Source organism: Podarcis melisellensis, assembly GCF_964234715.1.
Source record: "Podarcis melisellensis genome assembly, chromosome: 2".
Taxonomy (NCBI): Eukaryota; Metazoa; Chordata; class Lepidosauria; order Squamata; family Lacertidae; genus Podarcis; species Podarcis melisellensis.
Window position 1 is genome coordinate 68,896,048 of NC_138529.1, and position 13,592 is coordinate 68,909,639.

At 44.4% G+C, this 13,592-nt stretch overlaps 1 protein-coding gene and 1 long non-coding RNA gene across 3 annotated transcripts in view; one reads left to right on the plus strand and one right to left on the minus strand.

The window, feature by feature from the left end:
• CAMKV (CaM kinase like vesicle associated) overlaps window positions 1–13,592 on the minus strand; it is a 57,885-nt gene that overhangs the window by 7,766 nt on the left and 36,527 nt on the right. For both annotated transcript variants that reach the window (XM_081900329.1, XM_081900330.1), the window contains exons 2-4: window positions 4,831–4,939; window positions 2,498–2,629; window positions 734–808 (exon numbers count right to left, since the gene is read on the minus strand). In XM_081900329.1, the coding sequence (XP_081756455.1) occupies window positions 734–808; window positions 2,498–2,629; window positions 4,831–4,925 (302 nt within the window). In that variant the 5' untranslated portion in view covers window positions 4,926–4,939. The remainder of the gene's footprint in view (window positions 1–733; window positions 809–2,497; window positions 2,630–4,830; window positions 4,940–13,592) is intronic.
• LOC309363988 lies at window positions 8,027–9,197 on the plus strand. Its single transcript, XR_014165693.1, has 2 exons — window positions 8,027–8,189; window positions 8,929–9,197. It is a non-coding gene; the product is annotated as an uncharacterized lncRNA (long non-coding RNA).

Genomic DNA, 13,592 nt, shown 5'->3' on the forward strand with positions numbered 1-13,592 from the left:
CCAGTGTACTGGAAGAAGCAAAGATCACCAGTGTTGAAGCAATGATTCCTCAACATCAACATGGGAACACCAGGGGGAGCTCAAGTTGGTATGCATCGACGGGGCTCCCCCTTCCAGTGGTTTACCCTTACCGGACTCCCTGCGCATCGGGCAGGAGTCAGATATAGTCAGGTCCATTCAATGCCTTAGCCAATACTGCTCACATTCTGTTATCAATAAAGTTGTGGCTAAAATTTGCCCAGTAACATTAACCTAATATCTGTGTCCTTGTATGTGTTATTTCTCAACGAGGGGGTGGCTTTGGGGTCTTGACACGCAACTGCCTTTACTGGGGGTCGGGCCACTGATCCATCTAGGCCAGTATTGTCGACACTGAGCGGCAGAAGCTCTCCAGGGTTTCAGAGGGTGGCCTTTCCTAGCCGGGGATTGGACCTGGGACCTTCTACATGCAAAGCAGATGTTTTACAACTGTTCCCTCAAATGAACAGAAATTCATGAATGGTGTGGAGAACAAGTGAAGAGTAAATAAATATTCGTGCCCTCCATATTTCTATTAATGGATGGTCTCCTGAAGAAGCTTCTAATCACTCTTTGGAAAGGCATCCTGTGAATTGCCGACAAGATGGTTTGCAGCTGAGCAGGCACAGTAGAGCAGTCCAAGGCCCCAACAAAGCAAAAGGAAGAGGCCACTATGGATGCAACATCTTGGGAGTTCTGGGTAACAACTACTTACAGCTCCAAGAAGAGGAAGTACTCTTTCCGGGTAACATACACATCCACCAACTGCAGAATATTGGGGTGTTTCACCCTGTAGGGAAAGGAAAGGAAGAGAAAAACTAGGGGTTGGAAGAGACCTGCTGGCGTATGGCATAGATCCTGTCGCCAAAGTATTTCTGGCAGGTACCTGCTCAACTTTTACTTGAAAACTTCCATGGGGAATGCTGTCACCTTTATTTGTAATGTATTCCAGTTGTTTGCTACTTCCATAATTTGGAAGTACATTCTAACCTAAATCTTGTTCCCTATCATTTAAATCTGAGTCCTTGTATTTCCCTCAGTGGATGTGGTAAATAAGGACTCTTTAATGGATAGATCATGATTAGGCAAACTCCGGCCCTCCAGATGTTTGGGACTACAATTCCCATCATCCCTGACCACTGGTCCTGTTAGCTAGGGATGATGGGAATTGTAGTCCCAAACTTCTGGAGGGCCGGAGTTTGCCTATGCCTGGGACAGATTAACAATCTCCTTTTGAGACAGAATGCACCACATTCCTTCAGCACTGGATTAGCCTTCAAAGCTTCCATCATTCCTGCAGCTCTCCTCTAAATCTTTCCCCACCCTGTTTGTCAGCATCCTTCATGGATCATCAGTAGCCACAGTACTCCAGATACTTCCCATGGGCACCCATGGTAGTTTCTCACTGAGAATAGCAGGCAAAGCCCCCTCCCCATTTCTGACTGCTATGACGGCAGGGCCCACTACAGGCAAGGTTGCTTGGAGGGAAGTATATCCCTCATTCTGATAAAGGTTCCCTATCACTCATACAGAGTGACCTGCAAAGTTTGTCATTTGCAGAGCAGAGCCATTGAAAGCAATAGACTTAAGTTATTGGGCATCAGTGGGCAAGAGTCACCTAATGAACCCCATTAAGCAGAAGCCCTGCACAAGGGCTCTTGTTTGTGCAATGGGACTTGCCCCCATTCCTGGCTTGGTGTGTGTGTGCATGTGTGTGTCAGAAGAAGCCTCAGGACAGTGGGGGGGGGGAAGGGGGGTTCATTCTATCTGGCAAGCTGATATTCCTGCACAGATGGAGCTTTTGTAATAGTGTGATGTTGAATTCCACCCAGTGAGTTTACTCTAACACTGTATATCACCTATAGGCAGGATAAGCTATCTGGCACATGATCTGGGATCAGATGTGCCAGTGTACAATGCCAATAGTTGTTTTTTTTAAAGAGCTATTAACACTGTGTAGAGATGAAATAGGAATTCAAATAGGAATAGGCGTTCGCTGTTTGTTGTTTTTGCTGTGAGTTGTGTTGTGCTTCCTTGCTAGTTTTGCTCTTGTCATGGCACCAGTAGAGCTTGTTTGTTTTCTCTGCCCAAACATCTGACTGGTATTTAACCTTTAAGGTGTTTTTACATTATTATTTTTACATTTAAGAACCTATTTCAAGAATTGGCTTTGTATGGCTTTGTGACTCCATTTGAGGACCCTGCTTTGAGGAAGGGAGAGTGAGGAATGTGGCATTGCATTTGACGCACGGGCTGGCCAATCAGTGTTGTGCACATCCAGTTCCTCCTGAAAATGTTGGCAATGCCTAAGTCAATGTAGGAGCCATTCTAGAGAATTAGAGAAAGTCCAGATAGTTTATTGCTGCAGCGGATGTGGACACACTATGGTTATCTACCAAAACTAGTAAAAAGATAGCAATACATCAGCTGAAAAAAGCAGAGGCTAGTGTATCAATCAGTGTGGACATTCACAACTCACATTTTCAGGATGATGATCTCATTCTTTGCTGCCTTCCGCACTTTGCGCCCATCTCTTTTCAGAAACTTCTTGCATGTATAGAGCTTCCCTGTTGATTTCTCCTTGGCACGGAATATCTCACAGAACTCCTCTCTGGCAAAAGAACACCCACCTTCAGATTTATGCAGTCCATGCCCAGCAGCTGGAGCAGCCCAAGAGGGACCACGTATACCTTAACTTCATGAGTCACCCACCCTCTCAAGAGTGATGTATACATCTATCTACCATATTGTCTAACAGATGCATGCCAAATTCAAGCACTCTATCCCAGGTCCCACCAAAATGTGATTGCTCTTGGAGAAGTCCAGGCATGGGGTAGGGGTAGGATGAAAGCTAAGGAGGAGCAACCGTCCTATAAGCCTGTGCTAACATAAGAAATTGTGAGCTTGGCCAAATGGTTCACACTACTTCCTTTCATGTTCAGTGGAGGAAGATAGGAAGCTGCCTTTTACTGAGTCAGACCCATTGGCCCATGGAGCTCTGTATTGTCTATGCTAACTGGCAGCTGCTCTCCAGGGTTTCCTCCCAGTTACAACCAGGAGACACCAGGGGTTGAACCCGGGACCTTCTGCATGCAAAGCAGTTGCTCTGTCACTGAGCTACAGCCCTTTCCATCCATGGCTGGTGTGAGGCCGCTAGAGTCTCTTGATGCACCAGGACCAGGTCTTCTCAGAACTGGGTTGTTTGGCAATGCAGCCCAAAGACGGTGCAAAGGCTAAATACTGGCACTAGACCTAAAGTCAACAAGTACCTGGGGGGGGGAAGCTGAAAAGAACCTTGACTAGAGAGTGCAAGCAAAGCCTTTTAGTACCCAAATATGTTGGCCTTGGATAATATCTTCTGAAAAAAGTATGTGAACACCATGATGCTAGTAGCCTCATGTTTATAATGCGTGCACATAAAAAAGAGCAGGATTCAATCAACAAGCTCTGCCCCTACCATGTGCACATACATTTGCCCACATGTGTATAAATTTATAAACTGTACATGTAGAGATTTGTACAAGTGGCAGGGGATAAACACAGTCTCAACTTCTGTGTATGCGTCTGCATCCATAGGTACTTCAAAAATGTACAAAAATATGTGACTAGAGCAGTGTTTCCCAACCTTGGGCCTCCAGCTGTTTTTGAACTACAGTTCCCATCATCCCTTACCACTGATCTTGCTAGCTAGGGATGATGGGAGTTGTAGTCCAAAAACAGCTGGAGGCCCAAGGTTGGGAAACACTGGACTAGAGCTTGCCACTGTGATTCTGCTCCCTCCTAAACACATTTGTTGTAGACATGTGGGATTGTGTGAGCAGCCCGTATGCCCTTTTGGGCAAGCCACAGCCTTTTCAACATGAGTCCTCACCTCCTGGTCTGGAATGGGTGGTTATTGGCTTAATCCACAAAGCCTAACCAGCAGAACTATGTGCTGTCTAAGTACGGAAAATTACTATTACTGTGTGCACTAAGTGACCCATTACAGGAGACATGGGTGGCCACTGAAAATAGCCCTCTCTCCCCATATTGTTTAGCTGCACTTAATGTGTAATGCAAGCTCAAATTGTTTGTTTTCCTATTCCCTGCCAGCAACAAAGATGTGGGGAAGGAGAGAGGGGAGAACGTGCTGTGGGGAGCTGCCTTGGTCAGCAATCCTACGTCTGCAATAAGCAGCAGTTTAGATACCTGTTTGTTGAATTCTATTAAGAAAAAAGAACCCCTTCAGTTTCCATGTTCACTTAAGCTCCAAAATGCCAGTGAATTGCTGCTGTTCAGGGCCATGGCCTAAACAGACAAATTATTTAGGCAATATGGATATGGTATTGTATATCTTACATTGTGGTTCATTCAAGCTTTACCACTCCCGTGGACCTGGCTGGCTCTTAGTGACAGAGGGGCAGACCTAAGTCTCAGCTTTGTCTGTTGACTGCAGTTGACAAATGGAGTCATTGCAATGGAAACTACCCTTTCACATGACAAGTACCCAACTGGCAACCAATGCCATTTGTATAAGATGCATAGAGTTGGAAGGAGCTTTGAAAGCAAGGAGGAGCAAAGAGCCAGTGTGGTGTAGTGGTTAAGAGCGGTAGTCTCGCAATCTGGGGAACTGGGTTCGCGTCTCCACTCCTCCACTTGCAGCTGCTGGGTGACCTTAGGCTAGTCACACTTCTCTGAAGTCTCTCAGCCCCACTCACCTCACAGAGTGTTTGTTGGGGGGGAGGGAAAGGAGAATGTTAGCTGCTTTGAGACTCCTTAAAGGGAGTGAAAGGCGGGATATCAAATCCAAACTCTTCTTCTTCTTCTACTTACGTTTTGATGACCTGCCCTAGGTCATATCTGTCGGTCACCTCAGATGGCTGGTTATAATCCTTCTTATCGCCCAGGGTAACGCATCCAAACGGCATTGCCAAGTTTGGTGCTGAAATACAAGAGAATAAAAAGCTTTAGGTCATCACCCTTGGATTCAGGTAGTTTCAGGCATAGTGATCAGGGATATTTGAAGGTCCACCAGCCACTGCACCACAGAGCAGTCGTGCATTTCACTCTCATTATAACCAAGTCAATGGGGAAGCCACAATCAAGGAACCATCATCTACTTAGGTCAGAATAAGGGACTTCAGTCACTCAGGTGCAGTTGCAATATCCACTATGAGCTGCTGTTTGCTCATCCATTTATAGCCAGTCATTTCAAACACTTTTTCTGGCTGTGTTAGAGCCAGACTTGATATGGCATTTGAGTTCTGTGAATGGGATATCCTGTTTGTTTTTTTAAGTTGAAAGCAGTGGTGGGAGTTCCCTCTTTGGAACACGGCCGCGATGTGGAAGGATTTTCACCTTTTCACCTGCATCATCTTTTCTGCCCATTAAAATCCGGCCATCTTGTCCTCCACTTATTTTGTGTGTGGCTGCCCCAACCGATTAGTGACACACTAAAACAATGCCCTTTTAAATGTATTGTGGAAGGGCAGATTATTGCTCTGTTTCTGTTCTTATTTTTATTATGCATTTTGTGTTCTTATATTGTAATTGTATGATGTAAACTGCCCTGAGATCTACGGGTATAGGGAACTATGCAAATAAAATAAAAATAAAAGAATTACTATTATTATTCTAATTATTACTGGCTCCATATATGCCAAAGTTTATGTAATGATATGCAATTGAGCTAGATATGCATATATAGCTAAGGAAAATATATGGCTTTTTCTCACAGGAATAATAATAATAATAATAATAATAATAATAATAATAATAATAATTGTACACCACCCATCTGACTGGATTGCCCCCCAGCCACTGTGGGTGGCTTCAAGCATATACAAAAACAATAAAACATTGAACATTAAAAACTTCCCAATACATGGCTGACTTCAGATGTCTTCTAAAGGTTGTAAAGTTTGCAATTATTCTCTATATGAGCCTCATAAAAACACAATAGCTCATAATAACGCACATAACCCATTTCAAAAGATATTCGACAGGAATACATTTTAGACTTTTGCAATCCATGCTGCATATTCCATATGCTGATAGTGGAATATGTGTCAGTGACCATCCTGTAGCCCAGTACTGGCAAAAATGCCAGTTCATAAAAATAAATTCTGTAGTTTAAAACGGTACAGAACCTGAACAATTATTACGAAACTAATATATTGTGGTTATACAGTGTGGAATCCATATAGAAAATATTAATGTGGGTAGTTGCTAAGAGAGTCGTGTTATTATTATTTTTCCTGATCAGAAACACCTCCTACCTTTAAAAACAAAACACGTCTTTCTGTAATTGGCCAAGAGCCACAAAAATATTCCACGGAGAGAAACCATATGACAGATTCATATGTCTGATGATCCTCTGCATCTACGATAGTCGATCAGCTTAGCTAAATTGGCTCTGCTCCATTAAACAAATGTTAATGGACACATACAGTAGATTCACCATCTCTATTAGAGGTAGAAGACTAGTCTCATTTCCCCCAAAAAACACTACAGAGAAGGATTTAGGAATACTCCAGCATGCAGTTGGTACCTACTCACAGAAAGGCTCACCTTAAATTGAGTATTGCATTGCTTTAGATTTAGTCCCGCTTTTCTCACACATGAGAATTGCCATGGACCCTATCTTCATAATACTGCTCAAAAAGACTTGTGGAAGCTCAGATGAAAGACTGCAGTAGAGGACGAGCGACTACTTTCTGTTTGCCCGTAGTCGTTTAGTTCAAACCTAATGGGCTGAATCCATCACACACATGATGGAACCCTGCTGCCACTCGCAGTTACTCAGCATGTGTCTATTTGCCGCAAGTGGTAATGTGCATACGACTTTCCTACACGGAAGTAATATCCATCCATGTGTGGAGCAGCCCTGAATAAAAATGTTTTGCAAGCATCCTGCACAAATATATATGAATGCTGGGTGGGTGGGGGAACAGCTGCTGCCCCTCCCATCTGTGGTGTCATAGGCCTCCTCTTGTGTGTGAATCTCGAGATTCTGGAAATACAGCTTGACAAAAAAATGAAGCACAAGATAATATACCCAGGTCAATGCTGGGATTACTCATCAGGCAGCTCCTTGCCTTTGGGTTGTCACACAGTGATAGTGACAGGTGTATCATTAACACATCTCCAGCAAGTGTAATTAGCCAGCAGTGCATTGAACTATGGTGCAATAAGCTCAGAGCAGAAACCCCAGTAATCACGCTCCTATCCATCACAAATCGAGAACTGCCATATTCAGTTTCCTTCTTTTTAAAAGAGCTCTCAGTTCTGAAAGTGTACCGAAATCACACGATCCTCACAAAACAAAAGCAAACCTTTTCTCGCCCTCCCAATGGCATAGAAATGCCGAAAAATCCAATTCTTAACATGCTCAGCCAAGCAAAATCAATCAGGCTCCCCACCGTGCTGACAATCTCGATACCACATTCATACTTGTAACTTTTGGCAGAACTGGTAGAAAAAGAGGGGAAAGGGGATGGATAGAGGTGCCTGAAATCCAGAGGTTTATCACAACCCCCAGGTTCTCCATCTCAAATAACTGCAGTAGTGACTGACATTCCACAAAGTGATGCTGCTCAAAGCTCAAGGTATCTTTCAGAATGTGTTGCCTTCTGCACCCTGTAAGCTATGAACTGGGGTGGTGCTTTCAGGAGGGAGAGAATGCAGTTTCCAGGTAGGTTTTGATCCTACCCACAATACCAGAAGTAAACATATAAGTATTGGGGAAATGAGGGTCCCAAACCAGGATCAAACTGTGGTGTGGACTCCTGATTTGATTGCAAGGTATGGTTTCTGCAAACCATGATTTGCCACATTTGGATGAAATGGCAAACTATGGTTTTCTGTCAATAAGAAGCAGAAGCGTATAAACTCTCCACATGCATGAAGGAGGAGGGAGCAGGTATCCATGGTTCTTAATGACAAATCATTACTTTGACATGACTTCTGAATGCAGCCAGGTGGTGGTGGCCGGGCAAGAACACTGACCAATTTCCTCTCCACCAGGCAGTCATGGGGCAACGAGAGGACTTTGTTTACTCTCCATGTTGTCACACAGCCAAATCTGATTGGCTATGTGGTGCTGTGATATCCTCATCTTAACTGCGTGATCCAGGATTGGTTGGGCTTACACAAGCACTGAGCAAGCACTAAAATGCATGAAAAAAATGAAGGTGGGTTTTGTTTTGTTTTTGTGCATGCTTTCTTTTCCCCAACCCTTAGCATGATACTTTATGGCTTACACACCTCCCCACAAACGACAACCCAGGGGGCAGATACCAAAGCGCTTGCTTTTCATTTTTGATTGGGAGACCCTTACATCCAAAGCAGATGTAACAGTATGAGGAAACAGCGCTCTGCTGTTACTGGAAACCTTCCATCAAAATCCTTGAGTTGATGCCTCTCTGTTTTGGTGGAATTTGCACAACTGAAAAACGAAAGGGGGGAAAGTCTGTAGCAGGAATCTTCAAACGTGACTTTCCCAAGAGCTCACTTCTCCCTGCAATGCAGTGTTTCTTACTCTAAGGGAGGGTGGGGAAGTCTGTGGCCAAACATGGTTGGATTTTGATTTTCACCAGTCCCAGCCAGCCTGAGCAATGTCCAGGGATGATGGAAGCTGTAGCCTGGCAACATCTGGAAGACAACGCCCCGCCCCTGTTCTAAGGAATTCTGTTGCCCTCACCGCCCCTGGAAGCCCATGTTCTGCAGCCTTGTCTTCTCCAGCAGCCCTCACTCCTTTGTGACCATGCTTTTGAAGCAGGAAGGGCCCTTGTCACTTTGATAAGCTTCCACTGGGAGCTTGCCGTTGTCCTTTCTCTTGCAATGAAAGCTGAAGCAATTAGTTAAAGGGGTCCAGGGTGGTGTCGGAGATTGCCACTTCCTTCTCTAAGCTGCCATTCTTTCATTCCACAGCAAGCGGATTGCTAACAGGCTGCAGGAAGCTATGCAGATGGCTCGCACCTAAAGGCCTGCATGCAGAGGTATTGTGGCACAATGGCAAAGAGAACCGGATGTGAACCAATAAATTCCTACATCAAAACTGAGTCACGAGATAGACGTCGGAAAGCCACTATCAGCCTCGTCAGCCCCTCCCCTGCAATATGGGGACTATGATACTGACCTACCGGTACCTTATGCAAGGTTGATGTGAGACTTGCTGAATAAGTGCATGTGAAATGCCTTGGACACTTTCATTAACTCCACGTCAATGCTATATTATGCAATACTGGCCCAGTTTTCTACTCACTCTACTGTAGTGAGACTCCATATATGCAAGGTACACAGCTACATGGGACCTATGAACACCTCTTCTAATGTGGAGGCTTAGTAGCTCCCACTGATTGCTACCATCACTGAGTTTGGACTGTGTATTGGGATTGTGTCTTGCAGTGTCCGTTCCACATGAGAAAAGAGGTTAAAAAATAGGTTCTTTAATTTGTACTCTTCTGTGAAGCATAATTGGGCTGCAATCTCAATACTGACCAGCATCCACTCAGTGGGGATAACTTTATGAATTTTATGACCCATCTCATCCAACAGCTCGAAAGTAAAGTGAATTGGAAGGACGGCGACAGCTGGGAGAAAAGTTTACTTATATATTTACCAAACTTACACCCTGCTTTCCTCCAAGGTGTTAAAAGTGCAGAGTGCATGGTTCTCCCTTATTAATTTTATCCTCAGAACAACCCTGTGAGGTTGGTTAGGCTGAGAGTTGGGCTGAAAGTCAGCGGCTGGCCAAGGTCAGCAAGTGAGTTTCATGGCTCAGGGAGGACTTGAATCTGGGTCTCCCTGGTGTATGTTCACTACGCCACACTGAGAGCGAGCCCAGCATCTTGCTATGAAAAATACATTGTGGGCTACGTTAGCGATTAACTACTGCCCAGTGTTTCTGCTTATAGTTATTGTGGCATTTGTACAGCCTCCCCCAAACTTTGGTCCCTAGACATTGTTGGATTACAGCTAAACATGGACTACAGCATGACCTATGATTGGGGATGATGAAAGCTAAAGATCAAAAACATCTGGTGACACAGTTGCGGAAGACTGTTTTAGTATTTGTGCTTCCAGAGCACATCTTTGATTGCTTACTGTTTATTTGATTGCTTGTCTGTTGCCTAATCTTGCTGTGTTTGTTTTATATCCTTATCCACCTTGGGGACTCACGGGTGAATATGTGGGACAGAAGCATGAAATAAATAATGCTAAGCATGATAGACTCCCGGACACTGAACTGGGACATGAACCATTACACAAAATGCTCATTTATATAGGTATGATTTGTGCCACAGCTCCAGCTTTGGCTTCTGTTTACAGAGCCTGGAATATATGAAATGGGAATAGACAGAAGTGCTGACATCCCCATCTAGAATTAAGTACTGTGTGGATAGCTCTCTTCAGTTGATTTCTCAATATTCAGCACGAAGGCTACTAGCTGAATGAGCTAACTGCCCCCAGTGAAAAATATTGCAAAATAGATTAAACATTTGCACCAGGTGTTCGAGCTCAGATGGCCCTTGCACTCTTTTGCTTTGTGTTTCTTACTGCCAAGAGAGAAAGATGCATGTGTGACCAGTCAGCCAGGGTTGCTAGCTCCTACTGGCATGTAAAAGCACACTTTTCAGGGGACAGGAATGGATAAGAGAATGGATGAACCACACACCAAAAGTTAATATTGTCAGGCATAGGATAGGAAAGGATGTGTACTTGAATCTCCTCCTTGCCTAAGAACTTGTAACGTTTGTGTTGCATCAGAGACCCCCACCCCATCCTCTCATCCCAGCCTTAGAGGATTTAAAGGTAAGGTAAAGGACCCCTGGACGGTTAAGTCTAGTCAAAGGTGACTGGGGTTGCGTCACTCATCTCGCTTTCAGGCCGAGGAAGCCGGCACTTGTCCACAGACAGCTTTTCAGGTCATGTGGCCAGCATGACTAAACTGCTTCTGGCACAACGGAACACCGTGACGGAATCAGAGCAGCGCACGGAAACGCCGTTTACCTTCCCACTGCAGTGGTACCTATTTATCTACTTGCACTGGTGTGCTTTTGAACTGCTGGGTTGGCAGGAGCTGGGATAGAGCAATGAGAGCATACTCTGTTGCGGGGATTCTAACCGCCGGCCTTCTGATTGGCAAGCCCAAGAGGCTCAGTGGTTCAGACCACAGCACCACCTGGGTCCCTAGAGGATTTATAGGGGCTTGACTCACAGGGTTGTCACAAGGATTGTGAACCTTTTTGCACATGCCTGTTATGCATCCCATCATTGTCTGCTGTGGGGCCAGTGAGCATGTGAGCCATGGCCTTTTGTGTTGTGGGGCCCAGGCATTGGAACATAGGGGCATAGAAAGCTGCTTACACGGAGTCAGACCTGTGGATCCATCTAACTTAGTACTGCCTACACTGACTGGCAGCAGCTCTCCAGGGTTTCAGGCAGGTCTCTCCCAGCACTACCTGGGGTTGATTGAACCTGGGGTTTCCTGCATGCAAGGCAGATGTTTTGCTACTTACACATCTTCTCGAAACTCCCTCCCTCCCTTTAGAGCTGAGACTGGCTCCCTCATTCTCCTCCAAAGAAATGGTGAAGATCAGGCTTTTAATAACAAGGGTTTCATTTTGTTATTCTGGTGCCTATGCTATGTTTTTTTTTGTCTTTCAAATACAGTTGGGGTTGGGTTTTTTTTTTGGGGGGGTTACTCTTTCATCCATATGCTGTAGGTATATTTCATACTTTAGGCATACATTTTGTATGCTACTTTGGGGACCTTTTGGTCAAAAGATGGCGTGCAGTCAAATTTACCCCACCTTACTTTATCGCCTAAGTAGCAAAGAAACAAAAGCAGCAACAAATGCCAGCAAAGGAGATCGGCACAGCTCACAGTGACTCACGCAAGTCACATTGTGAAATCCATGGTGGTTGCTAACCAGGCAATTGTTTGCTGCGACATCAGGCCAAGGTACTGGCTACATGCACTCATGCGTTACTCTCCCTGGACTTTAAAATTGTATTTTTAAGAATAACACACAACTCAGTTACTTGGAGCCTGCAATTAGGAATATCAGGAGCTGCAGAGACAGACCACAGGTCCTTCTCATTCAGTACTGTCTACACGGATGGGCAGCAGATCTCCAGAATTTTATGCAGGATTCTCCTCCATTTCTACCTGAAGATGCTGGGGACTGAACATAGAGGGCTAACTTTTTACCTTTTACTTTCTGCATGAAAAGCCGATGCTCTAGCACTGAGCTATGGCCTTTCCCTATGTTGACACTGGGGAGGAGATACTTAGCTCTTTCCCTGCCTGCTATTTTTTTTCTCTGTAAAACACTGTTCCAGCCAATTGTTTTTCTACCCACTTTAGAAAATACAGGAAAAACAGCCAGAAAGAGGAGAGATTTTGAGCAGAAGGTTGTCCATAGGAGAATGGGTTAAACGTACTAACCATTTTGTGCTGGAAGTGGCAGCTTCCCATGGCATTTTGTATTTTCTATTTTAAAAAAAACACACAGCAAGAACTAGGGAAAATTACACAGAAATGTACACAATATTTAATCTTGCACCTAGAAGTGACTTTAGGCAGAGCCCAGCAGCGGAAAGGACACTTGGCCACCAGAGGTCGCTGCAATGCAAATTATTGGCCACATTGTACGTATGTGATTCATGTGTGCTTGCCTGGCTAGGGAATAAAGGAGAATTGTTGCCATCTGGGTCCACCTTTGGGGAACTGGAAAACGGTGACAAAAAAGATCGAAACGTGGCCACTTTGACTGGAGTGTGGAGGAACAGTGAGAAACAGTGTCTACATAATAGGAAGCCACATCTCTACTTAAAGGGGGTTATGGTAAGTATTATACCAGATGTAAAAAAGACATTAATATACATAGACCAGTATTTGTGAAGTCTGAGAAGCTTTTCAAAAAGGGTAACAGTGGACATAGAAACATTATGCAGGCCACCGCAAGCGTATAAAGTTGTATGCGGGGAAATTAGAACCAAAATAATAAAACATTTACAACCCTCCAAGCAACAGTCAAAGAATGCATATTCAGTGCTGGCAATTCTGGGCAGCACACAGCATCCATCCTCAAGAAATATCCCAATGAAATATGGTAAAAAGCCAGCTTTCTGAAAAACCATTGAAGCTCCAGCTCCTCAAATATTTATTTATAAGCTACCTTGCCTTCACACACCACACACACCAGCTAGAGGCAGAATAGGAGCGGAGTTTCAGTAGAGTGTTCTGTAGTGACAAAAAATAATAATGCATATTTTCTTCTCTTCAGTAATATGGAATTTTAAACTTCTAGTAATCTTGAGCAGTTTTTCCCAGCTAGCTGCACCCACCAATCCGTCTCGACCTCTTGTTTTAACTGGCATGAGGTCACCACAGCCATAGCTAGTGGTTTCTGTAAACTCCAGCTTCAGTCCACAATAATTGGTTTTTGTGTCTATGTGTGGTGTGTCATTTCCCTCTGCCCTTTACATAGCTGTGCCACTGGCAAGCCTGATCTTATGGTTGCTAAGCCTTCTTTCTCTACTGGGGAATTATTCTCAACACTGGGCTGCATCTAACAGTGTTGCTC